This window comes from Phyllobates terribilis, unplaced genomic scaffold (genome assembly GCF_046119375.1).
Source record: "Phyllobates terribilis strain yellow unplaced genomic scaffold, ASM4611937v1 Scaffold_4__5_contigs__length_816908805, whole genome shotgun sequence".
In the NCBI taxonomy this organism is placed as follows: domain Eukaryota; kingdom Metazoa; phylum Chordata; class Amphibia; order Anura; family Dendrobatidae; genus Phyllobates; species Phyllobates terribilis.
In genome coordinates, this window is record NW_027362764.1 from 226,036,902 (window position 1) to 226,064,467 (window position 27,566).

General features: G+C 40.4%; 1 protein-coding gene across 5 annotated transcripts in view; it reads left to right on the forward strand.

Annotated features, from left to right (window-relative positions):
* MYRIP (myosin VIIA and Rab interacting protein) overlaps positions 1 to 27,566 on the forward strand; it is a 938,202-nt gene that overhangs the window by 843,996 nt on the left and 66,640 nt on the right. For 4 of the 5 annotated variants that reach the window (XM_073678116.1, XM_073678115.1, XM_073678117.1 and 1 more), the window contains 3 exons: positions 9,489 to 10,141; positions 11,541 to 11,777; positions 24,353 to 24,415. In XM_073678116.1, the coding sequence (XP_073534217.1) occupies positions 9,489 to 10,141; positions 11,541 to 11,777; positions 24,353 to 24,415 (953 nt within the window). The remainder of the gene's footprint in view (positions 1 to 9,488; positions 10,142 to 11,540; positions 11,778 to 24,352; positions 24,416 to 27,566) is intronic. The other variant, XM_073678118.1, reaches the window with a different exon arrangement.

Consider the following 27,566-nt stretch of genomic DNA (forward strand, 5'->3'; position numbering starts at 1 on the left):
TCTGCTGTTGTACAAATGGAACAGACAACTGGTAGAAATTATAGGCAATTAGCAAGACAACTCTTATAAAGGAGTGGTACTGCAGGTGATGACTACAGACCATTTCTGTTCTCATCCTTTTTGGCTGTTGTTTTGGTCACTTTTGCATTTTGTCATTACTCTCACCCCTAGAGGTACAGTAGCATGAGGCGGTGTCTACAGTACAACCCACAGAAGTTGCTCAGGTAGTGCAGCTCATTCAGGATGGCACATCAATGAGAGCTGTGGCAAGAAGGGTAGCTGTGTTTGTCAGCACAGTGTACAGAGCATGGAGCAGATACTGTACCAGGAGACAGGCCAGTACACCAGGAGAGGTGGGGGGGCGTAGGAGGGCAATAACTTAGTAGCAGGACCACTACCTCCTTATTTGGGCAAGGAGGAACAGGAGGAGCAGTGCCAGAGCCCTGCAAAATGACCTCCAGCAGGCCACTATCATCCATGTGTCTGCTCAAGCAGTCAAAAAACAGACTCCATGAGGGTGGTATGAAGGTCCGACATCCACAAGTGGGTGTTGGGCTTACCGCCCAACACCATGCAGGGTGATTGGCATTTGCCAGAGAACACAAAGATTGGCATATTTGACATTGGCTTCCTTTGCTCTTCACAGATGAGAGCAGGTTAACACTGAGCACATGTGACAGACGTGACAGAGTCTGGAGACGCCATGTAGAATGTTCTGCTGCCTGCAACATCCTCCAGCATGATCAGTTTGGCAGTGGGTCAGTAATGGTGTGGGGAGGCATTTCTTTGGAGGGCCACACAGCCCTCCATGTGCTAGCCAGAGGTAACCTGACAGCCAATAGGTACCGTGATGAGATCCTCAGACCCACTGTGTGGCCTTATGCAGGTGCAGTGGGCCCTGGGTTTCTTCGGATGCATGACAATGCTAGGCATCATGTGGCTGAAGTGTGTCAGCAATTCCTGCATGATGAAGGCATTAATGCTTTGGACTGGCTTTCCCATTCCCCAGATCTGAATCCAGTTGAGAACATCTGGGACATCATGTGTTAGAACCCTCCTGTTAGTTTTTGCTATCTTGTGTTTTGCGGTCATGTGACCAGCTGCCTATATATATATTCCAGCTCCGGAGGTTTACGTCCATGTCTGGATTTTCGTGAAATTAATAAGATTACCGTACGCAATTCCTACCCATTGCCGTTAATTCCTGACTTGTTTAACCAGTTAGTGGGGGCCAAGTGGTTCTCCAAAATTGATCTCCGGGGGGCATACAATTTGTTACGTGTGAAGGAGGGTGATAAATGGAAAACTGCTTTTAACACTCCGGTAGGTCACTTTGAGAATCTGGTGATGCCTTTTAGTCTTACCAATGCACCTGCATTTTTTCAGAACCTTATTAATGACATCCTGAGACCTTTGATTGGTAAGAATGTGGTTGTGTATTTGGATGACATTTTGATTTATTCACCAGATCTAGAGTCCCATTGGCAGAGTGTACATGAAGTTTTGCAGTTATTGAGTGATAATTCACTCTTTGAGAAGCTGGAGAAATGTGAGTTCGCTGTGCAGAAAATTAGTTTTTTGGGCTACATTGTCTCCAGTGAGGGCTTTGAGATGGACCCTGTGAAGGTTCAGGCTGTGCAGGAATGGCCTAGGCCTATTGGTTTGAAATCTATACAGAGATTTTTGGGTTTTGCCAATTATTACAGGAAATTCATTAAGAATTTTTCTGTAATTGTTAAACCTCTAACTGTTCTCACCAGGAAAGGTGCAAATATGGCCCAGTGGACTATTGAAGACATTGAAGCGTTTGAGTATCTCAAAGAGAGGTTCAGTTCTGCCCCTATCCTTATGCAGCCTGATGAGACCAAGCCTTTTTTGGTCAAGGTCGATGCTTCATCAGTGGGGGTCGGAGCAGTTTTGTCTCAAGAGAACAAGGGTGGAGCACATCCTTGTGCCTTTTTTTCGAAAAATTTTTCGGAAACCGAACTGAATTATGATGTTGGAAATCGGGAGTTGCTGGCTATTAAACTTGCGTTTGAACACTGGCGTCATTTTTTGGAAGGCGCTAGATTTCCTATTCAGGTTTTCACAGATCATAAGAATTTGATCTATCTGGATGCTGCCAAGCGTTTGAATGCCCGTCAAGCTAGGTGAGCACTTTTTTTTTCTCGGTTTCATTTTTCTGTTGCCTATATCCCTGGTACTAAGAATGTTAAAGCCGATGCTTTATCTCGCAGCTTCTCTCCTACGGTCGGTGCCGAGGAGGAGGAGAGCATTTTGCAGAAAGGAGTTGTGGTGGCGGCTTTGGACTCCATTTTGGAGAATGGGATTCTGAATGCTCAAGATGATGCTCCATCTAACACTCCCCATGGGAGGTTGTTCGTGCCTAGAGCCTTTAGGATAGATTTGTTTGTGGAGTGTCATGAGTCTCGGTTGGCAGGTCATCCAGGAGTTTCGGAGACTAAGAGACTTATCAGTCGCCGTTTTTGGTGGCCTGGATGGCAGAAGGAAGTCATCAAGTGGGTGCGTCAGTGTACTGTGTGTGCTAGGTCAAAGGCTTCACATACTCCTGCTGCGGGGTTGCTTTGCCCTCTGGAGGTTCCTAGTGCACCTTGGACGCATCTCACTATGGATTTTATTACTGATCTTCCGGTGTCCGAGGGTTTTACTGTCATCTGGGTGGTCGTGGACCGTTTTAGTAAGTTGTGTCATTTGGTTCCATTCGTTAAGTTGCCCTGCGCCAAGACACTCGCTAAGGCGTTTGTTAAGGAGATTGTCAAGCTCCATGGCGTTCTCACGGATATTGTTTCTGATAGAAAACCTCAGTTTGTGGCTCGCTTTTGGTGTGCTTTTTGTGACAGGTTGGGAGTCCATTTGTCATTTTCGTCTGGTTATCATCCTGAGTCGAATTGACAGACTGAAAGAAAGAAGTCCAAGAAGTATTTTGACAGGAAACGTAAAGAGGTTTTGTTTACTGTGGGTGACATGGTTTGGTTGTCCTCGAAGAACCTGCGGTTGAGGATTCCCTCTAAAAAACTGGGTCCTAAGTTTGTGGGTCCATTTAAAGTGCTTCAGGTTGTTAACCCGTCTGCTGTTAGGTTGGATGTCCCTACGTCCTGGAAGATTAATCCTGTGTTTCATGTTTCCTTGTTGAAAAAGGCTGACGTATCTAATAGGTCCTCCTGTGGTGGAAGACGGCGAATATGAAATTTCTCATATATTGAATTCTAGATGGCATAGAAGGAAATTACAGTATCTTGTCTCCTGGAAGGGTTTAATTCCCGAAGACAACTCCTGGGTAAGGACGGATGATGTCTCTGCTCCTAGGCTTGTTAAAGCTTTCCACAGGAGGTTTCCTGATAGGGCTGGGACTGGAGGATTCGGAGGATCCTCATAGAAGAGGGGGTACTGTTAGAACCCTCCTGTTAGTTTTTGCTATCTTGTGTTTTGCGGTCACGTGACCAGCTGCCTATATATTCCAGCTCCGCCCTTCTGGCTTTGCTGGACTTCAGTGTTGTTTTCACTGTCTCTCTAGCCAGGTGCTTTGGTGCCTATCTCTGTCAGTTCTTGGTCCTCTGGGACCTTTAGTACTTTTTGTCAGTTTGTCCTTTTTGCTCTGCTACAACTTCTGTTTAGGAGGTGTCCCTTTTTTGTCCTAGTCCTTAGTTCTTTTAGGAACCTCTCCCTTAATTTTATAGGTCTCCATTCAGACTAGCCGAGGACGAAGGCGGGTCTGTTCACAAGGAACAGGCAGCCCACTACATCGTAGGGATTCAGCTTAGTCTTATTGTAGGGACAGCTTTTCCTTATCTTTCCTTAGTTTATGTTGCAGATCATAACATCATGTCTTGTTCCATACACCAACGCCACGTTGCACCACAGACTGTACAGGAGTTGACTGATGCTTTAATCCTGGTCTGGGAGGAGATCCCTCAGGAGAACATCCGCTGCCTCATCAGGAGCATGCCCAGGCATTGTAGAGAGGTCATACAGGCATGTGGAGGCCACACACACTACTGCACATCACTTCCTTGTCTTGAAGCATTTTCACTGAAGTTGGATCAGTCTGTAATTTGATTTTCCACTTTGATTTTGAGTATCATTGCAAATCCAGACCTCCATGGGATATTAATTTTGATGATACTGATTTATGTTTTATTGTTTTCAACGCATTTCACTATGTAATGAATAAAGATTTGCAGCTGGAATATTTCATTCAGTGATATCTAGGATGTGGTATTTTATTGTTCCCTTTATTTTTTGAGCATTGTATATATATATATGCAGTGCATTGTAAAAGTATTTGGCTCCCTTGAACTTTTCTACCTTTTGCCACATTTCTGGCTTCAAACATAAAGATATAAAATTCTAATTTTTTGGGGAAGAATCAACAACAAGTGGGACACAATCGTGAAGTGGAACAAAATTTATTGTATATTTTAAACTTTTAAAAAAAATAAAATATGAAAAGTGGGGTGTGCAATATTATTCGGCCCCTTTACTTTCAGTGCAGCAAACTCACTCCAGAAGTTTAGAGAGAATCTCTGAATGATCCAATGTTGTCCTAAATGATTGGTAATGATTAGAGATGAGCGGTGTTCGACTAGAACTGTTCGCCAATCTCAAATTCGAGCTGTTTTGGCGGTGTTCGAGTCGTTCGACGAACCCGACCGATTTGCAAAAAATTCGGCTGTTCGAGGTTATGTTCGATAACTGTTCGTGCGCCAAAAGCGTGTCCTGCATATCTGGCGCTATTTAGAGCACCAATCATGCAGGGATTGTCTGCCACTCACTGTAATGCCACAGCCATGGTGGTTGTGGCATTACAGTGATTGCCCAAATCGATGGGAACAGTGCTCACAGTGAAACATGAAAAGCCGGCAATTCAGCAGCGGCATACACCGATACCCGACAATTTAGAACAGAAAGAATAGAGAATCACACATAGATTAGATAGATAGAAACATGTCAGTCACATATATATGAAGTACAGTGACAGTGTTGCTTACTGTACTTGTCATTTAGTGTAAAGGATTTATTAAAAAAAATAATAGTGTTTTCATGCACCGTCTCTTTAAAAAAGCCGGCCGGCATTTCAGCAGCGGTACCCGACAATTTAGAATAGAAGGAATAGAGAATCACACATAGATTAGATAGATAGAAACATGTCAGTCACATATATAAGAAGTACAGTGACAGTGTTGATTACTGTACTTGTCATTTAGTGTTAAAATAAAGGATTTATATAAAAAAAAATTGGCGTGGGGTTCCCCGTAATTTTAGGCTCTAGCGGAGGTTAAGCAGACAGCTGGGGCAGATGTTTGAAGCCTGGGAAGGGGGTGATACCCACGGAGCTTCCCAGGCTACTAATATCAGCCCCCAGCTGAATACCTAACCTTTACTAGCTATTAAAATGGGGGACCCCCAAAAAAATGACGTGGGGTCCCCCCTATTTTAATAGCTAGCAAAGGCTAGACAGACAGCTGGGGGCTGATATTAATAGCCCAGGAAGGGTGCCATGAATATTGGCCCCCTCCCAGGCTAGAAACACCAGCCGTCAGCCGCCCCAGAAATGGCGCAAGCCCGAAATTCATGGGGTCACGCCAATATTAGACATGACCGCCAAGAATTTCTAGTAAAGAATTAAAAAAAAAAACACAAACACCCAGAATAAAGTCCTTTAATTGAAATAAAGACACAATTCTTTATTGTTCTAAATTAAACCATACTTACCGACACGCCCATTCCAGCTGAAGCCAACAATCTCCTGCAATAAAAGTAAAATAATAAACCAACATCATCCTTACCTTTCCATGGTTCCCACGACGGCTTCAGCTCTGCTACATTCACATAACATGCTGGATCGCAGCAGAACGCTGCCATCCAGCTTGCCATGCCGCACACACTGAGAAGCGTAGGCATGCTTGCGCTCCTCAGTGTCTCGCTGTGACGGCATAAAGATGAGCCGAGTACATGTCCAATGAACTCGGCTCACCTCAGGCACGTCACTGACAGCGTGGGAAAATTCTCCTGCACTCAGCGCTTCAGCGTGAGAATTCTCCCACGCTGTCAGTGACGTGCATGAGGTGAGCTGAGATCATTGGACATGAACTCACCTCATGCACGTCACTGACAGCGTGGGAAAATTCTCACGCTGAAGCGCTGAGTGCAGGAGAATGTGCTCTATCTTTCTGTTCTAAATTGTCGGGTACCGCTGCTGAATTGCCAGCCGTCTTTTTTAAAGAGACGGTGCATAAAAACACTAATATTTTTTTTAATAAATCCTTTGCACTAAATGACAAGTACAGTAACCAACACTGTCACTGTACTTCTTATATATGTGACTGACATGTTTCTATCTATCTAATCTATGTGTGATGCTCTATTCCTTCTTGTCTAAATTGTCGGGTACCGGTGTATGCCGCTGCTGAATTGCCGGCCGGCTTTTTTAAAGAGAGCGTCTTCTGAGCAGTTTGTCAGCTTTTGGACACCTTTGAAGGTGTTTTCTATGTGTTTCTATGTGTTTTTGTTTGCCTGCCATTGGTTTTAACGGTGTTTTAATGTGTTCGACGAACAGTTCGACGAACAGTTCCTCGAACATCCCGGTGTTCGACGAACCGAACCGAACCCGAACACTATGGGGGTGGCTCAACACTAGTAATGATAAATAGAATCCACCTGTGTGTAATCAAGTCTCCATATAAATGCACCTGCTCTCTGACAGTCTCAGGGTTCTGTTTCAAGTGCAGAGAGCATCATGAAGACCAAGGAACACACCGGGCAGGTCGAGATACTGTTGTGGTGAAGTTTAAAGCTGGATTTGGATACAAAAAGATTTCCCAAGTTTTAAACATCTCAAGGAGCACTGTGCAAGCGATCATATTGAAATGAAAGGAGTATCAGACCACTGCAAATCTACCAAGACCCGGCCGTCCCTCTAAACTTTCATCTCGAACAAGGAGAAGACTGATTAGAGATGCAGCCAAAAGGCCCATGATCACTCTGGATGAACTGCAGAGATCTACAGCTGAGGTGGGAGAGTCTGTCCATAGGACAACAATCAGTCATACACTGCACAAATCGGGCATTTATGGAAGAGTGGCAAGAAGAAAGCCATTTCTCAAAGATATCCATAAAAAGTCTCATATAAAGGTTGCCACAAGCCACCTGGGAGACACACCGAACATGTAGAATATGGTGCTCTGGTCAGATGAATCCAAAATCAAACTTTTTGGCCACAATGCAAAATGATATGTTTGGCGTAAAAGCAACACAGCTCATCACCCTCAAAACACCATCCCCACTGTTAAACATGGTGGTGGCAGCATCATGGTTTGGGCCAGCTTTTCTTCAGCAGGGACAGGGAAGATGGTTAAAATTGATGGGAAGATGGATTGAGCCAAATACAGGACCATTCTGGAAAAAAACCTGTTGGAGTTTGCAAAAGACCTGAGACTGGGACAGAGATTTATCTTCAAACAAGACAATGGTCCCAAACATAAAGCAAAATCTACAATGGAATGGTTCAAAAATAAACATATCTAGGTGTTAGAATAACCAAGTCAAAGTCCAGACCTGAATCCAATCGAGAATCTGTGGAAAGAGCTGAAAACTGCTGTTCACAAATGCCCCTCATCCAACCTCAATGAGCTTGAGTTGTTTTACAAGGAAGAATGGGCAAGAATTTCAGGATGTCCATGTGCAAAACTGATAGAGACGTACCCCAGGTGACTTGCATCTGTAATCGCAGCAAAAGGTGGCGCTAAAAAGTATTAACTCAAGGGGGCCGAATAATATTGCACGCCCCACTTTTCATTTTTTATTTTTTTTTAAAAAGTTTAAAATATCCAATAAATTTTGTTCCACTTCACGATTGTGTCCCACTTGTTGTTGATCTTTATGTTTGAAGCCAGAAATGTTGCAAAAGGTAAAAAAGTTCAAAGGGGCCAAATACTTTCACAAATATATATATATATGTGTGTGTGTGTGCGTGTGTTTTGCAATGCAAACAGTGAAAAAAGCATTTAGACTATTTATATATACTGTATATATTACAGTAAGTACAGTACAGTAACTTTTATGTAGCCCAGAACAGTTCTACAAATAATTCAGTTTTCCCTCCTTCATAAAACAAGGACTCGTGCTGCCATATCAGTTGAAGACAAAAAAAAATAAAGTAAAAAAAATATGGCTGTTCCAAAGATAATAGAAAAAAAATTGTCAAGTTATTAAGGCCTAATTCAGGCCTGGTTAGTAAGGGGTTAAAGTGGCCATATACATTAGATAGAGGTAGGTTGATAGTTGAATGACCATTGATCATCTGGCAATCAATCATTCTGCTGCCATGGCCATACAAATTTTCATTCATATCCATACAAATCAGATTGTTGTCTGGTCCTGCCAATCGCTGCACTCTGCTATCTATGTGTATTTTCATTTTTATAGACCTGAATAGAGTAGAAGGGTGCATGCTTTATTGGTTCCTTCATTCTAACATCTGGATGTGGTAAAGCTGCTAGGAAAAAATAAAGACAGAAATTTCCTGTTCTGCTGATCAGTGGTGATCTCATCAGTGGCACCAACACCAATCTAACAGTTACCATATATCCAGTGGATAACTGACAGCTTGTTTAGGCTTGACTACCACTTTAAGGGCATTGGGTTCCTGTCCCGGTAGTGGTTTGCCAATAAACATCAAACTAAACAATTAGGTTGATGATATAAGTTTATATCATATATTAACTATCCATCCTTTGTGAGGCAGTGACTGGGATCGTATACGAGGGACGTTATATATCCCCCAGAATGTGTACAGAGACCTATTAAACCCGTTGGAGTGCATTGCAGTCACAGACACAGCTGCAGCTGCAATGCAGGAATGAAGGTGAGCATTGACCTGGTCAGGCTATCTGGCTAAGGCAGATTAAGTAAAACCCGGCAGCCCCTTCATTTCTTGGAGGAGGCTACAGGAAGGCAGTGGGTGGCTTCCTCCCTCCAACCCGGGTTTTCCAGTGGCTCCTGCCTCGGGTCCTTTAAAACCCCTGCATTAAGGGTTAGTGTTGTTCAGTTTTGTGACCTGCTCGGAGCATAGCAGGAAAGCTCGGCGGGCCTGTGTGTAGCTGAACCCACGCCTGCGAAGGCTCTGCTCCCGTCAGGCTCTGAGCGGCCCGGCGCGGCCGTTGCCCATGGCAGCCGTTGTTATGGACTTATGTTAACTCGGCTGCAAACCGCAGGACTTTCTGTTTTACCTGTGAGTTGCTGAATAAAAGCTGCTTATGTTGGACTTGCTTGGGTCACTGCCTCAGTTACTGCACGGTGTGAACAGCGCCGCCTTACACCTTGTATTACTAAATGAATCGGCAGCCAATTCAGGATTGATATTAGGTTTAGAGTACATTTGTGGGTTTGGGTTCATGTGTGCCATTCTACAGTGTATTGGATTCTTGGATAACTATATGAGTTACACATTCTTCTTGTTTTCTTCAAAGGTCCATCTCCAGTTCTGCAGAGTTCTGATGGAAACTGGGTAGCATTACAAAGTATAACGTTGCCTCCACCAAGAATGCTTGCCCAACCAAAGAGCCAAGTCTTCAAATCCTTAGAGAACGAGTCTACCGTTGTCTCAGCTTATGACGAGATGGGCTCTGACAGTGACGAGGAGGTTGACTGGAACTTGGCACTCAATGCATATCGGCGAAGAACAAGAGAAATGTCCGATGATTCCTGCTATACGGACTCCCAGTATAACACAGAATGGGCATGTGGCAATGATTATTATCAGCCTGTAACATCCCCATCATCCGGACTGTTTACAAACACCGAAACTGTATATTCCGACTCAGAAACCTCCTCTGTTAACTCACTAAAAGAGAGTCGGCTGTCTGCTAAATCTCTATGGCCAAACAGAAAGAGTGCCTGTGAGCAGATGCATAAAGAACACGTGTATGGAAAGATGGATATCAACTTCAACCCACAGTCTGTTAGTATGGAATACTCAGACAGCAGCGAAGCAGAAAAAAGCCATGCTGATATTGAGAAACGGTCAAGGAGATGGAGGAAGAGCAAAGTATCCCTGGAGGAGGTGGGAGAAGGGAGCAATACAATAGTGAAAGTGCAGAAAAGGACTATGGACACAAATAAGGTTGGTTTAGAAAATGACGTAAGTCCTCGATTATTATCTGGAATTAATTTTCTTCATGTTATTGACGTGAATCATGACATAAATGGCAAACATTGGGCAGTCCTATGCAAGCATCATATTAAGGTTACAGAAAAGAGAAAATCACTGTCAATTTGTGATGAGAGTTATAAAACCTTATCAGACTGATTTCAAAGCATAAATCATACAGCTGACATATATAATTATTGTTTAAGCTATTAATAACAATATATAGAAAACTTAGTGCAAAAAAATATCACTATCAAACTAGTTTCAGTGTAATCAAGTTACATTTTTTATCAAAAACCGAAGAAAATAGTGTGGTACCCCTTTTTCACCACCAGGTGGCAATCATACACTAATTCTTGAACTGAATTGTATCATTTTGTAATATATAAAAACACATTAGATAAATGAAGGTTGAAGGTGGATTGTCTAGTAAGTGATCGGACTGACACAGCAATACACATTCTATTCCATATTGGGCATTAGATTCACCTGGCCAGACAGGTTCGATGACTCCTGGTGACGAATAAACAGTCTTTCTGGGAATATTCTTTCATGGATGACTGATCCTTCTTTTAATGAAAGATGTTTCATCTGATTTCCAGCAGCAAAACAAAACAAAACATGGCTGACTTAGGTTGTTTTATAAATTTAAAAATCTATACTCACCTTCATGTCTGGTGCCACCTCTCCTCTCTCAGCCCTGTGTTTTTGCCAGTCTCCTGACAATTTAAAGTGACTGCAGCAGCCAATCAGAGGCACAGATCATCACATTTCTGTCCAAATGGAAGAAACACAGTTCTTCTGCTCTGATGGAATTGTGAAGGCTGCAGCTGATTGGCGGCCACTGATTGGCTGCAGCAGTTACATGAAAATGTCAGGAGACTGGCGAGGACACGTCTGAGACTGAAGGAGCGGAACCAGTCTGGGAGGAAAGGATACATTTGCATTGAGTGAGGCCAGATACGTCTAGTCGGAATGTGGCCTGAAGTATGCAAATTGCATATTTGCGGTCATGTGCCCGCCACTCCTGGGACCAGCATCGGAGAATCCTCACAGCGCATAGTACAAAAGGGAAGCTTACATGTAATGTAGCTTAATAAGATTCTCATAGGTCATTTACTCTAGATTGATAAGCGGATTAACATGATATTGTTTCGCCATGGTATTAGGCTCCATATCTGCCATTGTTATGGCGCCCTGTGGCTGACAATGTGTGACAGTTCTGGGAGAGTAGAGATAACTGTGGCTATCCACAAATGTGTTCCAGTCACAGCAGTGATTTCTCTCCAGATTTTACTTATTTTTATTTTAGGTGTTATGCCATATAAAGGGAGTATGACTAGCAATGTGTAACATTTTTTCTTGCCTACAGAGTTGTAGTGATTTATCAGAAACTGGGATGAGCAGTGGAGATCAGCAACATAGAACGGAAAGTGACAGCATTGAGCAAAAACTAAAAACTAGAATAAATGAATTAACAGCAAAGATGAGCGACAGAGAAACTTCATCTGGAGATGAGCACGAGCCGGAGCCTAGACTGAGCGCTGGAAACTATGAAATGCTTTCATCAGAAGACAACTCCACATGTATACAAGAGGAACTGAAAAAGGTACGAAAACCGACAACATCTCAAAAACCATCCCATATAAGTTACATTCTTTAAAGGGATTGTCTGGTTGGAACAAGTTATCACATAAGAGTGGATAAGGGATCATTTTTTATATTGGAGGCAGTCTGACCGCTGGGACTCCCACTTTTGCCCCTTTTGGAGCGTCAGTTTGCATGCTCAAGCGCAATTCCATTCAATTTTTATGGGGCTGCTGAAGTGCTGCATTCAGCAATAGCCCTATGGGAAATGACTGGAGCATCAGTCGAGCATGTGCACTGCCCTCTATTTGAATCAGGAGAAAAGTGCCCTGTTCTGGTGGTGGTCCCAGCAGTCGGACCCCCACTGACTGAAAAGATGTCTCCTATCCTGCAGATAAGTGATAACGTGTTAGAACCAGACAAACCTCTCTAGTAAAAATCAGCTACTTTATTATTGACTTCATTACTGAGGATTAGTTCATAAACCTTAGCTTTCAATAGTTTAAAAAAAAAATCTAAATGCCATCCAAATGATGGATTCTTTGAAAAATATTCCAAATTCAAGGTTTTTCCTGATAGGTGACCAATTTCCTAAAATGTTTCCAGTTAAAGATCATAGTTCAGTGAAACAACAACTACTTTTTACTCTGTATCTCCCATAAGCTTGGAGTAGGCAGTGTGTATGCCACCACTCCATATATCTTTTGTCATTAGCTGCTGACTATAATAAAGAAAAGTGGGTTGTTTCATTATAACCATACGTAGTCCAGATGATTCCCACCGATCCACAATCTATCACTGTGGGCATGATATACAGTATGTTATAAGTGGGAAAAACTATTAAGATGTGTGCACACTGTGCGTTTTTAGTACATTTTTGTGTTGTTTTTTCCATGCAGAATTGGCCCAAAAACACTAGGGAATCCTTAAGTCAATGAGAATCCTGAAGTGCTGTGCACATGATCAGTAATTTTCCATTCAGGATTTGCTGTGCTCTTAAATCTGCAGTTTTGCCGCATTTTTCACCCATTGACTTCAATTGAGTCAGTCAAATATGCAGCAAAAACGCAGGTATAAAAATGTTTGCAGATTTGCAGCGGATTTGACTAATTCAATTGAAGTCAGTGTGTGAAAAACGTGGCAAAACGCACAAAGAATTCATCATGGATCATAGGCGTCGGCTGATAATATATTTCTTCTCCCATCAGCATAAGCCTGCTGTCGCAGATAACAGCGAGAGCAGGCGCCGTTGATGGGATTTGTCATCAGCCGGTGCCTGTGTTCACAGTAAAGAAAAAAAAAAGTTAAAATAAATAGATAGTGAACTAAAAATAAAAAACACATTATACTCACCTCCCACCAAATCCCTGAAGCCCTTGTCCCCTGTAAAAAATAAAAACCTCCATATACTCACCTAACAACTAATCTCCGAAGCCATTGTTACCTGTAAAAGAGAAAAAATAATAAACCATCATTTATCTCACCTATCTGCCATAATCCACGTAATCCATAATGTCCCATGACAATCGGACCATTTCTAGAGCAGTCACATCAACAGATGTGACTGCTCTACCTGGCCGACAGCTACATACTGACAGAAGCGTAATCACTCCCGCAGTGTATAGCGCTGAATCAGTGTGTAGCATGCTACTGTGTAGAGCAGTCACATCAATGACTGTTGATGTGACTGCTCTGCAGCTGATCCAGATTGTCATGGGACAGTATGAATTATTTCATCACTTCAGACAGGTGAGAGATATGGTTGTTTTTTATTTTTGTTTTTTTTACAGGGGAAAATGGCTTCGGGAATTAGGTGTTAGGTGAGTATAAATTTGCTTTTTTATTTTCTGTTTTCTTTTACAGGGGACAATGGCTTCAATGGATGTGTTAGGTGAGTATAACTGTGTTATTTATTTTTAAATAAATGAGTAAAACCGTGTGGACTTTTATTTTAAACAAAGGATTTTTTATATGCCGTGTCTTTATTTACAAACTTTTACTATGGGGTTAGTAATTATTATCTTATAGACCCCTCTCCATTACTAACCCCTGGGCTTAATGTCAGCTGCCAATACAAAGCTGACATGAAGCCCAACCCTATTACCCTACTTGCCTTCGCACCAGGCAAGTGAGGAGAGCCGAGGCTAAGCGCCAGATTTGACATATCTTATTGATGTGTCATTTCTGGGGTGGCTGAGGGCTTATGTTATTAGCCTCAGAGGGGTCCAGTATCCATGGCCCCTTCCCCAGCTATTAATATCAGCCCACAGCTATCAGCCTAGCCTTTGCTGGTTATATTTTATAGGGGAACTCTACGTCAATTTTTTTCTGAGGTCTCCCTTTAATCTAGCTAGTAAACGCTAATCAAACAACTGTTAGCTGTTATTAATAGCAGGGAATATTTGGGAGAAATGGCCCCTTCCTAGGCTATTAATATCAGCCTACAGCTGTCTGCCTAGCCTTTGTTGGTTACATTTTATAGGGGGATCCTATGTCAATTTTTCTCTGGGGTCCCCCTGTAATCTAGCCAGTAAAGGCTACCCAAACATCTGTGAGCTGTTATTAATAGCCAGGATACACGTTGGCCTAATGGCCCCTTCCTAGGCTAAAAATACCAGCCCTCAGCTGCCCCAGAAATTACACTTCATATTTAATACAAGCTCTTCCATATGCCCTGGTGCAGTGGCATTGTGGTAATGGGATTAGGGGTTGGTGTCAGCAGCTGACATCAAGCCCTGGGTTTAGTAATGAAGAGGTGTCAGCCGGACACCCTCATTACTAAACCTTTAAGTAAAGAGTTAAATAAACACACACACCGAGAATAAAACACTTTATTTGAAATAAAACATACACATTCTTTAATCATTTAAATTAACTCAATACACTCGCCCCAGGTCCGACAGTAATCCAAGGGTTAAAGTGGTGTTCCACGTTTCTTTTTTCATATATCTTTATTTAGCTTCAAAAAGCATTCATTGCCATACAAAAATGCATAAAAAAGCATGTAAAAACGCACAAAAACTTGCTTTTTTCCCCAATGTTTTTGCTGCCAACAAATTCCTAGAGATGCAGAAACGTTGCAGAAATTTCTGCAATCAAATACTCAATGTGTGCACATACCCTCAGAACTAGAAGGCACCAGACAATTTATGAAATGTGTAATTTCTTACCTCAACAGACAATATTTTCTTGGAAGGTGTATAACTGGACTCAAGATTTCAAAAACCCATTTTGCTCCTTCATAGAAGTGCTTTGTTTTTCTTTCAGACATTTTTTTAAGGATAAGGTTAGGAGATGTGGTTTCTGGGACCAAAATAGCAAATCAAATCCCATACACAACAGCTGTGGTTAAGTGAATAGGTGATCAGGACAGAGACCCCGACTGCAGTGCTGGGTCAATTACTGGGCTTATTACTATAGTTCTTATAAAATCACTGCTTTATCTGCTGAAACTCCATTTCTCTGCTCTATGATGGGTTGCCTAACCCCACCCCTTTGTTGATTTACAGGCTTTATGCCTTTGACAACTTTCTGCCTATACACAATCAATGGAAGGGGGTGGTGAAAGCCCTAGCTTGTGAATATGGAGGACTACATAGAAGGAAATCATCACTGAGAGGACTAGCAGAGCTGCAGCAAATAAAACAGTGATTTTAGCAAAACTACAGCAAGCAGCCCAGTACATGACACATCGCTGGAATCAAGGTTTGTGCCCCTAGTTTACACTGCCCTCAGATGGGGCAGCAAAAATCTGGTGATAGATTTTTTTAGTAAGTTTAATGATACACATACACTAATTATTGCATGAGCAAAAAAGGGTAAAGGGTAACTATTCAATAATTTAATAGTTTAAATAGTTTATTTTCTATAATAGATCTTTTTAGACAGCAGTAGATTACTACTTTTTTTGCATCATGGTATAGTTAAAATGTTGCATGTCAAGTTTAAAAATTTTACATCTGTTGTTCAAAGGGCAGCATGTATTAGACTGTGGTGGCGTGACTTCAGCTATATATATATATATATATATATATATACACTGTATATATTTAACTCTTAATCACTGCATAGTTTTAGAGAAAAACTTAGTTGAACCCTAGCATGTGTGATGTCCCAAATCTACACTTTTATGTAACGGGGAAGGCCCCCTGTTCAAATCATATGGAGAAACTCACATAAATAACTTTTACAAGTTTATTTCAAAATTGCAAAATAAATAAGATATGAATAATGTACAACATTTTAATTATAATTTTTTGTAGAATACAGCAAAAAACATTTTTTTTTCCAAATTTCAAACAAAGATATGAAAAACACAACGGTATATAAATCTAGAGTAAACTAGCTGCAGCTACATTTCTTTTCTAACTTTTTCTTTTCAATTTTATTTGTCTTCCAAACAATTTTCACATGTTATTTTTTCTGAAGAATGTTCTTTACAGACATTTTCCCCACAAGTGGCACAATATCGCTCAGTTTTCCTCTCTAAGTTTCTTGGACAAATGAAACAACGCTTTCGTTTTCTTTCTCCTGGCCCTGGAATGTCCTGAAACTGTACGCCACACTGTTTCATTGCTTCTTTAGTTTGCTTTGGCAAAGCATTTCATGTTGCTAAGCTCCATCATGTGAGGCATTGCAAGTTCATGGCAAAGGTCGTTCAAGAATAGGCGTCTCCTGTCCTTCCTCTTTGCATGGAATTCTGGATGAGTTTCTGTATAAATAATGAATGAATTTAAGGCTGCTATATCAAGCATATTGGAAAAAATTACTATAGGCCAACGTCTTGTTTGCCTCTTGCATGAATATTCTCCCACTCTTTCATCCATTTTGTCTACACCTCCTTTAGTTTTATTGTAATACAGGATGATTTCTGGTTTCAATTTCCAGTCATTGCTGTCAATACTGCAATCATTATACATGGTACTGAGTAATATAACGGATTTCTCCTTCTTCGCTTTGTAAGATACCAGTGTCGCTTTGTTGTTGAAACCAAAGACACTCTCAAAGTGCTCGCTGTGGATTGTGTTTCATTGCTTGAGGAATTTCTCGTCGGTTTGGCTTCATAGTATCAACAAGTGTAACAGCTTTTTCAAGCAGAAAATTGCCCAGTGCTACATTGGTAAAATAATTGTCCATGGTAATGTTTCTACCTGAATTGTATATTGGTACAGTAAGTGTTTTCACAATCTCAGACCCTAGATCTTTCTGTACTGGTGCATCAACTTCTTTGCCACAGTAGATAAGCCCATTTATGCCATAATAATTTGCAGAATCACACATCCAGAAGATTTTTTTTCCATACTTGGCTGGTTTACTGGGCATTTATTGTATGAACTTGCAACGTCCTCTGAAGGGTACAAGTTGCTCATCTACTGTAACATTAGTACTAGGATTGTAAAGTTTGGTGCCATGTTTGATAAATATGTTCCAGATATAACTGATAGGGGCTAATTTGTCTGTTTGGAACCTCGCTGCATGAGTTCGCTTATCATCGAATCAAATGTTTCTTCTAATATCCTCATATCTGTCCACTGCCATTGTCGCTTTATAGTGTGGATCAGAAAGTGGGTCCAGAAATAATTCTCTGATTGGAACATCATACGATTTTTAACTCCCTGCCAGCAGTAAAAGTCGAATATGTGCACAAAGTTCCTCTTTTGAGATATTTTTCCAGGACTTATTTTTTGCAGAAGCGATACGTCTTCCTTCTAGGTTTGACCATAAAATGACCTCTTCTGTAATATTGTCAGAAAAAAAAATAGAGAATACGTCTTTAGGGGAATACACAATACAATATTATGTATTGGAGTATGTCCGACTAATGAAGGATTACTGTCCCAAAAAACTTGTTTTGGATGTTCTACTTATCACTTCTTCAGGATCCACTGGATCCACTTCTTCATCATCAGAAGAATCACTGGATGAGGATGTTTGATGGCAGATACTCTTAGCTGGTGGCAGGTACTCTTCATCGGACAAAAATAGTTCACTTTCATCATCACTTTGAAACATAATTGCTTCAATCTCTTGGTCAGTCAGACACTTGGGGGAAGACTGTGCCATTGCTGACTAGATGTTAGCAAACTAAAAGAAAAAACAATGAACACAATCAGGGTTGTCCACTCTTTGCTTGTGTGTGACACAATGTAAGGGGAAAGTGCCCCCTTCCTCCTCTCACCCTCAGCAGCTCTTACCTTTTAAACTTTCTTTTTGGTGGTGTACAATTTTCTGGATTTTTGTGGCTCACAAGCTCTACCCTTTGCAACCTTCTTATAGAAACAAAGAGACTGAAAATGAGTCAGACGTCCTCCCAACATCATATCATTACAGGTCCTTCAGCAATTAGCTCACAGTGTATACTGTCCTCAGTACTCTCTACACAGCTCATTACTGTGTTCAGAAGGACCTGCGATGATGTCATGGCCTTATCACTCCCTCCCAAAATCACATGACATCCTCACATGGCATGATCCACCCCCTGGCGCCTCCACCAGCAACCCTGACTACAAATAAAGTAACTTGAGACACAAACACTGCTGAGTACATGATAAAAATAACAGGGGCCTAAAAAGCCCCCGTTCCATACAGATGTGGTTTTCCCCAAAAAAGCATTGTTACATCAAAATGCCTATCAAAAAAATTATATGAACAACTGGATATTACCAACAACGAATACCTAGAGTTTCAAAATTCTAACGAAAGTAGTTTTGCAGATAATAGCAAAAAAGTAAGCATCGGGGTCTAAAAGGCCCCCTATACGCATTGTAGGGTTAAAAGTCACCGGGGACCAAACAACAAGGGAGACTAGTCGGACAGGCGGATCCTCGGCGGTTTCTCCCTGCCAGCTGCTCTGGAGTGACAGATCTCTCCCTGTGTGGATCGGGCAGTGTTTTCTGCTTTTATTTTATTTGATGCTATACAATGGTATTAGAGCACTGCTGCTTGCACTAATGCACAGTATTTACCCCTTTGTTTTATGTCTTATGCAGCTTATGTCTTTATTATACCACTCAGTACATGGCTTTCAAATGTCGACATCTCTGCAATGCCATGTAGCATGTATACATTATTATTGTTATATTTCATTTCCAGGATACCACAGAATGAATAAAAATGGCATTCTTAAAGAGGTCTTGTCACCAGGTCAAAACTAGGCTGTTACATTTTTTTCCCTTAAATCTGTCATATGGTTATATATATAGTGGCTTTTTTATTTAGTGCTCTTTTTTATGGTGTTTAGAAAGGGGGCACTGTTCACAGGGTAATAATGCAGAGCAGTCTAATAACAAAGCCCCTGGTAAGCACAATAAAAAGTAGCACTAAATAGAAGGCCCATATCTCTGGAACCCTGTGTCAGTTTAAAAAAAAAGTGAAATACTCCAGGGAGCAGCGGGAATAAAATAAGAGCAAACACTGCCCAGTTTTAACCTAGTGACAGCTCCTCTTTAAGATTAATAGCATCATGTCATAATGAATTCGAATGAAGAACAAAGAAAGGCAGCACTCACCGAATCTTCAATCTAATAGTCCTTTATTCCTTTAGGTGGGACATCGTTGCGGTGTGCAGGGTGACATGCGGGGAGAGATGAAATGGACTACGTCCGTTTCTCAACCTTCCGGTGCTTCTACAGGTCCAAGATACCTTGGACCCGTAGAAGCACCGGAAGCACCATAGAAGCACCAGAAGGTATGCAAAACGGCCGTAGTCCATTTCATCTCTCCCCGCATGTCTCTCCGTCACCCTGCACACCGCAACGATTTCCCACCTAAAGGAATAAAGGACTATTATATTGACGATTCGGTGAGTGCTGCCTTTCTTTGTTCTTCATTCGAATTTTTTGTACTTGGCTTGTTGCACCCCCAAAAGCATCTAAGAACATGCTTAATGAGACAACACATGGTAATTTCTGCGGGTTGCACATTGTGTGGTGCCGAAATACTTTTCTAACCCAGAATCATGTCATAATGAGCTGACTGGTTTTAATTAAGCCAGGATTTACAGTCCTTTGGTCTCGTCTAGACTCTTTTCTGTGACCTCTGTAATATACTCATATGTCTGCAGGCAGTTTACTATATTTCAACATGAATTCTAGGTGCAATAACTAAATATTAATTATTTTTACTATTAGGGAAAATCATATTAAAGTAGTATTCATTGACTTATCTCTTATTTTTGTGCTTGCTATATAAGAATACCAGTGTGTTGTATCATCATGCATAGGCACACAACATACTATTGATGTCCAGCTGTATGGTCAAAGGCTTTAAAACCCCTCTCCCTCTGAAAAATATTTTACAGTAGAAGACCTATTCTTTCATCCATTAGTCTCCTCTGAGCAATGCTATGTATTGCTTCCTACACAATTCACATCCAAAATAAAGAAAACGTTTCTTTCATGCTTCGTATCACTACGGATCCATGACACACTCAGAGAGCATGATGATACCATCCATGTGATACCAGTTTTTCAATGTTTGCTTGGAAAAGCTTGAGGAACCTCTATGATTTTTTGCATGCAAAAAAAATATTATACCCTGATGGTAAAGATGGACACACTGACCAAACAGTGATGGAAATCTGATCCAACACACTGAGAGAATCTTTCCTTTTTATGTCATGCACTTGAAAAGAATGCATATTTGAGTGAGGCCTAAATCAAACCCCTTCTCTGTCTACGTATAGAAGAAGGGGGCAGCTTAGCTATTTAAATTAGTAGTTAGCCGAACCACAGTACAGTCATGGCCAAAAGTATTGAGAATGAGACAAATAGTAATTTTTCCAAAGTTTACTGCTTCATTTTTTGTAATGGCAATTTGCATATACTCCTGAATGTCAAAGAGTGATCAGCTTAACAGCAATTACTGTACTTGCAAAGTCAATATTTGCCCAGAAAATGAACTTTAACCCCCAAAACACATTTCAACATCATTGCAGTCCTGCCTTAAAAGTGATTGATCCATTAACACAAGTGTGGGTGTTGATGAGGACAGGGCTGGCGATCAATCAGTCATGATTAAGTAAGAATGACATCACTGGACACTTTAAAAGGAGGCTGGTTCTTGGTATCATTGTTTCTCTTCAGTTAACCATGGTTATCTCTAAAGAAACACGTGCAGCCATCATGGCACTGCACAAAAATGGCCTAACAGGGAAGAGTATCGCAGCTACAAAGATTGCACCTCAGTCAACAATCTATCGCATCATCAAGAACTTCAAGGAGAGAGCTTCCATTGTTGTCAAAAAGGCTCCAGGGTGCCCAAGAAAGACCAGCAAGCGCCAGGACCGTACCTTAAAACTGTTTCAGCTGCGGGATCGGACTACCAGCAGTGCCGAGCTTGCTCAGGAATGGCAGCAGGCTGGTGTGAGTGCTTCTGCACGCACTGTGAGGCGGAGACTCTTTGAGCAAGGGCTGGTTTCAAGGAGGGCAGCAAAGAAGCCACTTCTCTCCAGAAAAAACATCAGGGACCAACTGATATTCTGCAAAAGGTACAGGGAGTGGACTGCTGAGGACTGGGGCAAAGTCATTTTCTCTGATGAATCCCCTTTTCAATTGTTTGGGACATCTGGAAAGCAGCTTATTCGGAGAAGAAGAGGTGAGCGCTACCACCAGTCTTGTCTCATGCCAACTGTAAAGCATGCTGAAACCATTCATGTGTGGGGTTGCTTCTCAGCCAAGGGAATCGGCTCACTCACAGTCTTGCCTAAAAACACAGCCATGAATAAAGAATGGTACCAGAATGTCCTCCAAGAGCAACTTCTCCCAACTGTCCAAGAGCAGTTTGGCGCCCAACAATGCCTTTTCCAGCATGATGGAGCACCTTGCCATAAAGCAAAGGTGATAACTAAATGGCTCTTGGAACAAATCATAGAGATTTTGGGTCCATGGCCTGGAAACTCCCCAGATCTTAATCCCATTGAGAACTTGTGGTCAATCATCAAGAGACGGGTGGACAAACAAAAACCAACAAATTCTGGCAAAATGCAAGCATTGATTATGCAAGAATGGACTGCTATCAGTCAGGATTTCGTCCAAAAGTTGCTTGAGAGCATGCCAGGGAGAATTACAGAGGTCTTGAAGAAGAAGGGGCAACACTGCAAATATTGACTTACTGCATTAACTCATTCTGTCAATATAACCTATTGGTACTCATAATATGATTGCAATTATATTTCTGTATGTGATATAAACATCAGACAAACACTAATAAAAATCAGAGGCCAGCAGATCATGTGAAAATATAATTTTGGTGTCATTCTCAAAACTTTTGGCCATGACTGTACTTACAGATCTAGTCATATGCTGACACATGAAACGTTTTCTTGTATCGAGTACAGGACCGTAAGCAAAGTAAGGATGGCAGTCTTGTAGCGACCGACAAATCGAGGAACCAGAGCTGGTTGTCAAAATTTCAATTTACCATTCATTGAGACATCATTTGTAGGTTGTGTTTTCCTCAAGAGGGAACATCTCAATGTCTTTAAAGGGAATATGTCACCAGGAAAATGCAGCCCAATCTGCAGGCACAATGTTATAGAGCAGGAGGAGCTGAGCAGATTGTTATATAGTTTGTGAGAAAAGAGTCAGTATAACCTGTGATTTAATCATTTAAACGTCTGCTCTTTCTGTGATTTTTGGTCCAGTGGGCAGTCCTAGCAGTGACTGATAGTTTTCTTGTATAAATAAGAAAATAAAGATAGCTGTCAGTCACTGATAGGACCGCCCACTGGACTGCAAATCCCAGAAATAGCAGAGGATTAAATCACAGGATATACTGAATCTTTTCTCACAAACAATATATCAATCTGCTTGGTTCCCCCTGCTCTATAACATAGTGTCGGCAGATAGGACTGCATTTTCATGGTAATAGGTTCTCTTTAAAGGAGTAATCTGGTTTAGTCACTTCCATTACAAGAGGGGAGTGGGGATGGTGACATAATTTCTACAGATGATTACCTACTCACATGCTTAAGCGGCAGGTATCTTGTACCTGTCCTATCCTAGGAAAAACCTGCCACATGTGTACATGAACCTGCAGATATCGGTAAAATTGACTACACTAGGTCCGCTCACCTACAGAAGTGAGAAGAACCAGATTATTTCATTAAATACAGTCATTGGAGGTACTTACATATCACAGCAGAGGAAATGAAGGCCAGATGACAGCTTTCTAGGGCAAACTGATTACATTTCAAATTCATAAAAGTATTTACCAGTAACATACTATAATAGACATAAAAAATAAATGTTGGTGCAATGTTGACACAATACCATGGCTGTGGAGTCGGTAAGCCAAACCTCCAGCTCCAACTCCAACTCCAACTCCTCAATTTCCATGACCCCGACTTCACGACTCCGACTCCTTCATACATGGCTCATGTTTAAGTGGTAAATTTACTGTAGCACAGATTCATCTCAGCTAAACGTCTAGACCATTATGTCAGGAATAGGACTGACATTTATAGGAGATTTCATAACTTTCCCAAATTATTATGAAAAAAATATTCCCCACAAACTGCATTGAACTACTGTACCCAATTCATTATATATTTTAGGAGTTGGAGTCGGTCCATTTTATACCAACTCTCCGACTCCACAGCCCTGCGCAATAGTGGGACAAGAGTTATTAACTTGGCCATATGTTCTTTCTTGCCTGTCCTTTACGATTACCCACTTTAGCTTCTAACTTTTCTGTGTTAGTAAATACTTGTGTTTCGCATTAAGTAACAGTTCTAAAGCATCTTTTCTTAGAACTTAACATTTGAGTCGTTCTTCTATTATTCCTCCTGAAAATGTATTAATAAATTGACACCTAGGCATTACCTTAACACTATCTGTCCTTACACACTTCAGGATTATTATTTCATTGGAAATACAAGTATTTGCTAAAACAGACCTGTCCGGAGAGCCAACTGGTTCTATTTCAAGGGGACATTTCATCTGCTTTTTTTATTTAAATTGAGTATCCACCCAATTGTTGCGGCTTCACTGTTTCTGGATCAGTTTTTTCTTTTTCTTCAGTGTCCCTCCTTCCAAAGTTATGCATAGGTAATAAAGGTGCAAATTTTCCCTTCAACCAACGGGATGTATACCACAGAACTTCTCTGTTGTTCTTAGCTTTTTCTCCTCAGAAGCTGGCCAATCAAAACATGGCCGTGCCCACAAAGAACCAGTTGGTTGTAGGGGAAATTTGCTCTATTATTACGGGGGGTATAACTTCCAAATGGAGGGGCACTGAAGAAAAAAAAGTGTTCTAGAATTAGTGGAACAGCAACAGTTGGAGGATGTAAAAAGTCTGGAGATACTATGTGAGATAGTTACTAGCACATTTCTCCTTACCTGAGTACCAACAAGTGTCTGGTGCCCATTCTCACATGTAGATGAGAAATGAAATATAGTCAGTTCCATCCATCACAAATATAATAAATATAATATGTCATCCACTATCAAAGTTACCATCAAAATTATATTTGACCACATATGACTGTCCAATAGATTGCATGAATTTTAGTCAAACATTTCCCTATTGCATATACAGTTCTGTTTTTAACTATAATGTACCTCTCTTTTTATTTAACTGCTCTCTGAATAACACTAGGAAAAGCATCAGGCTTTAGAGCTTCACTTAAAATTGCAGTTTTTGTCCTCAGTCCTGCAACAGGTGAGAACATTTTCTAATTTTCTCATGCCATTCTGTTACCCATGCCTGCATTCCACCAGCATTTTGAAGTGCAGGCTGAGACTTTATTCAGCCTCCACTAGGGGGCAGAGCTTTCTCAAAATTCATTTATTCTTCACTCATATAAAGACACTCTTATATTTACAGAACACATTCACAATTCTAATATTTCTGTATCTGTCTTGTTACTAGGACCGTTTCTTTTTAAGATACTTTTAAAACTATTTTCGTTTCTAAACTGCAGAAAGCGTAACTGTCCCTGTTAGTAAAATGATTAGTAATTTATATCTATAGGAGTATGAGTGCATCAGCTTTATTTGACCCCAGGAAACATGACATACGGTGACCTGAGCAAATTTTACATCAAAGCCTGAGTTGAAAAAGAAAATAAAACATAAACAAGTACCTGTTAACTATAATGCATTGAGATGCCCTCTCAAGTTGAAGGTCTTTGACCTCGTGTTAAATGAATGTGACTGGAAGCTCTGCATCCTATATTCCTAACTGCCTGAATATACACAGTAATTTTACAAACCAGGAATCATTTTTGTTATGTCACAGATAATGCACATAATAATATCCCATTCCATGAATACTAAACAGAATAATATTACACTATAGGGATAATAAATATGGTAATGTCACAATACAGAGATAATGAACAGCGATAACCCTGCACAGGGATAATAAACACATTGTCACAATGCAACAGTCATGTCACAATATAGGGATAATAAACAGTAATTGTCCTGTATAGAGATAATAAACACATTGTCACAATACAACAGTGATGTCACAATATAGGAATAAAAAGTGACTTCCCTGCACAGGGATAATGAATATAATGTCACAATACAACACGGTGATGTCACAATACAAAAACAGTGATGTCACAATACAGGGATAATAAACAGTAATTGCCCTGCACAGAGATAATAAACACATTGTCACAATGCAACACAGTGATGTCACAATTATAGGGATAATAAACAATGATAGCCATGCACAGGGAGAATAAATACAATGTTACAATACAGGGATAATAAACACTGATAGCCCTGCATCGGGATAATGAACAACATGTCACAATACAAGTATAATAAACATTGATTTTAACATTGATGTAACATGTATAACAAACACAGTGATGTCATAATACAAAGGTAATAAAACACCGGAATAAGAACAATATTGACATCTCAACATGTGGCTAATGACCAAAGTAAAGTACCATTACAATGATAATGATAGCAATGATGTCACAGTGCAAGGAATAACAAATACGGCTATGCCCCTGACATAGTGATGTCACAGCTAATTTCTATGGGACGTGGTTATATCACAGTACAGGGATAATGGACATGGCTTCATAATATATAGAATATGCACCTATGGGAAATTTACTGAACTAAATGCATCAGAATTTGCTTTCTGGTACTGTTATGAATCGGCACACTTTGTGACTGCCAAGTTTACATTTTGTAAAAGTTAGAAAGTATTTTAAATATGTCCCTATAGTGATGTCACAAAGAGAATTGTGCAAAGTGATGTCACAGAATATGACTCATGTCATAGAATACAAACATTAAACATAGTGATGTCACAACCAGTGAATGTACACACTTTTTTTTTTCCTGCAGAAAAAATCTGCTGCAAATGCTCAATTGTGGGCAAGAAAAACTCTGCATAAAATCTGCCAATTGTTACATGTTTTTGATGCATTTTGTCCCATTCATTCAAACAGTGAAATAAGCTTAAAAAAAACTCTGAAAGAATTGACATGCTGAAGATATGAATAACACTTTGATGGTTGAAATGTGCAAAGGAAAAATAAGCAGCGTGTGCATGATATTTCAGAAATCTCAATCACTTTGCTGGTACTATAAGATATTGCATTTTTTCCGTGGAAAATATGCAGCGTGTGAACAAGTCCTAATGGACATAGGCAAGTCACAGACATTGGACCATATACCAAAACAGCAATAATAATTATATCATATGCAAATATAATGTACACAGTGATGTCACAGTATACAGATCATGAACAGAGTACAGGGGTTATTGCTACACAGTACAAAATATACACAGTAGTATCCCATTCTGTGGCTGAGTGACTATTGTGTTCCCAAACCAATGGGACCAGGTATATTTGCACCTTCTATATCCTCCATACTTTTCTCTGTTCTTTCACTTCTATAAAATCCTAATTATATTTGACTTAAAGAAAGCTGGTTAATAAACAATAATTCTAATACATCAATTTCCATAAGTGTTGCCACCCACATTACCCAGACCTCTGACTGGCAAATATGTTTAATTATGAAATACAAAGCACCAAAGCTCTTTAAACTTGATTTTTTTTGGAAGAAAAATATACATATGCAGATGCCATACAGTATAAGCTGCATGTGCTAATTTTTAGCTTTGTGGATAAAACAAAGTTAAGAAGCACTCCCAACAAAGTTTTTATCCTCTTAATATATTGCAGTCAGCATATTATATAGCACTGTGCACTTAGAATTGCTCATTTTACCTTTCTACCCAGTACATTTTTGTCTTTTCTATATGAAGAAACAGGAAGTCTCTTTTCCCTGCAGACATCAACCCCCTCTTCACATCCTAACCCAGCTGCTCCGCTCCTCCCCCCTGCCAGGGACTTTTGCAGTGACTTATGACTCATACAGGGAAAATTGACCTCCTGTTTCTTTTTAGAGCTTAGAAGAATTCAGCTAGTTAGTTTTAAATCACATGATGTCATAGACCTAATGGAAAAGAGAAGAATTAACTCGGTAAAAAACTAAAATTAGCAATTGTAAGTACACAGTGCTATATAATATGATGGTTGCAATATATTAAGAGAATAAAAACTTTGATTCGAGGAGCGTTTCTTTAATTGTTCTTCAGTATATAACATTGGTGGTCTATGCGCAGAATAGGTCATCAGTTAGGGAAGACCTCAAACCAGTCATACATTGTACATTGATGGTCTATTTGACAGATGGGCCATCCATTTTAGATCTTAGAAACCCCACTAAAAAGATCTAAGAAGTTTGGAAAGTGTAAATCAATTATTTAAATTAAAAACACTTTTATGCAGGAGTGTACATTTGATTTTGCCCCATTTGAGGGAAGC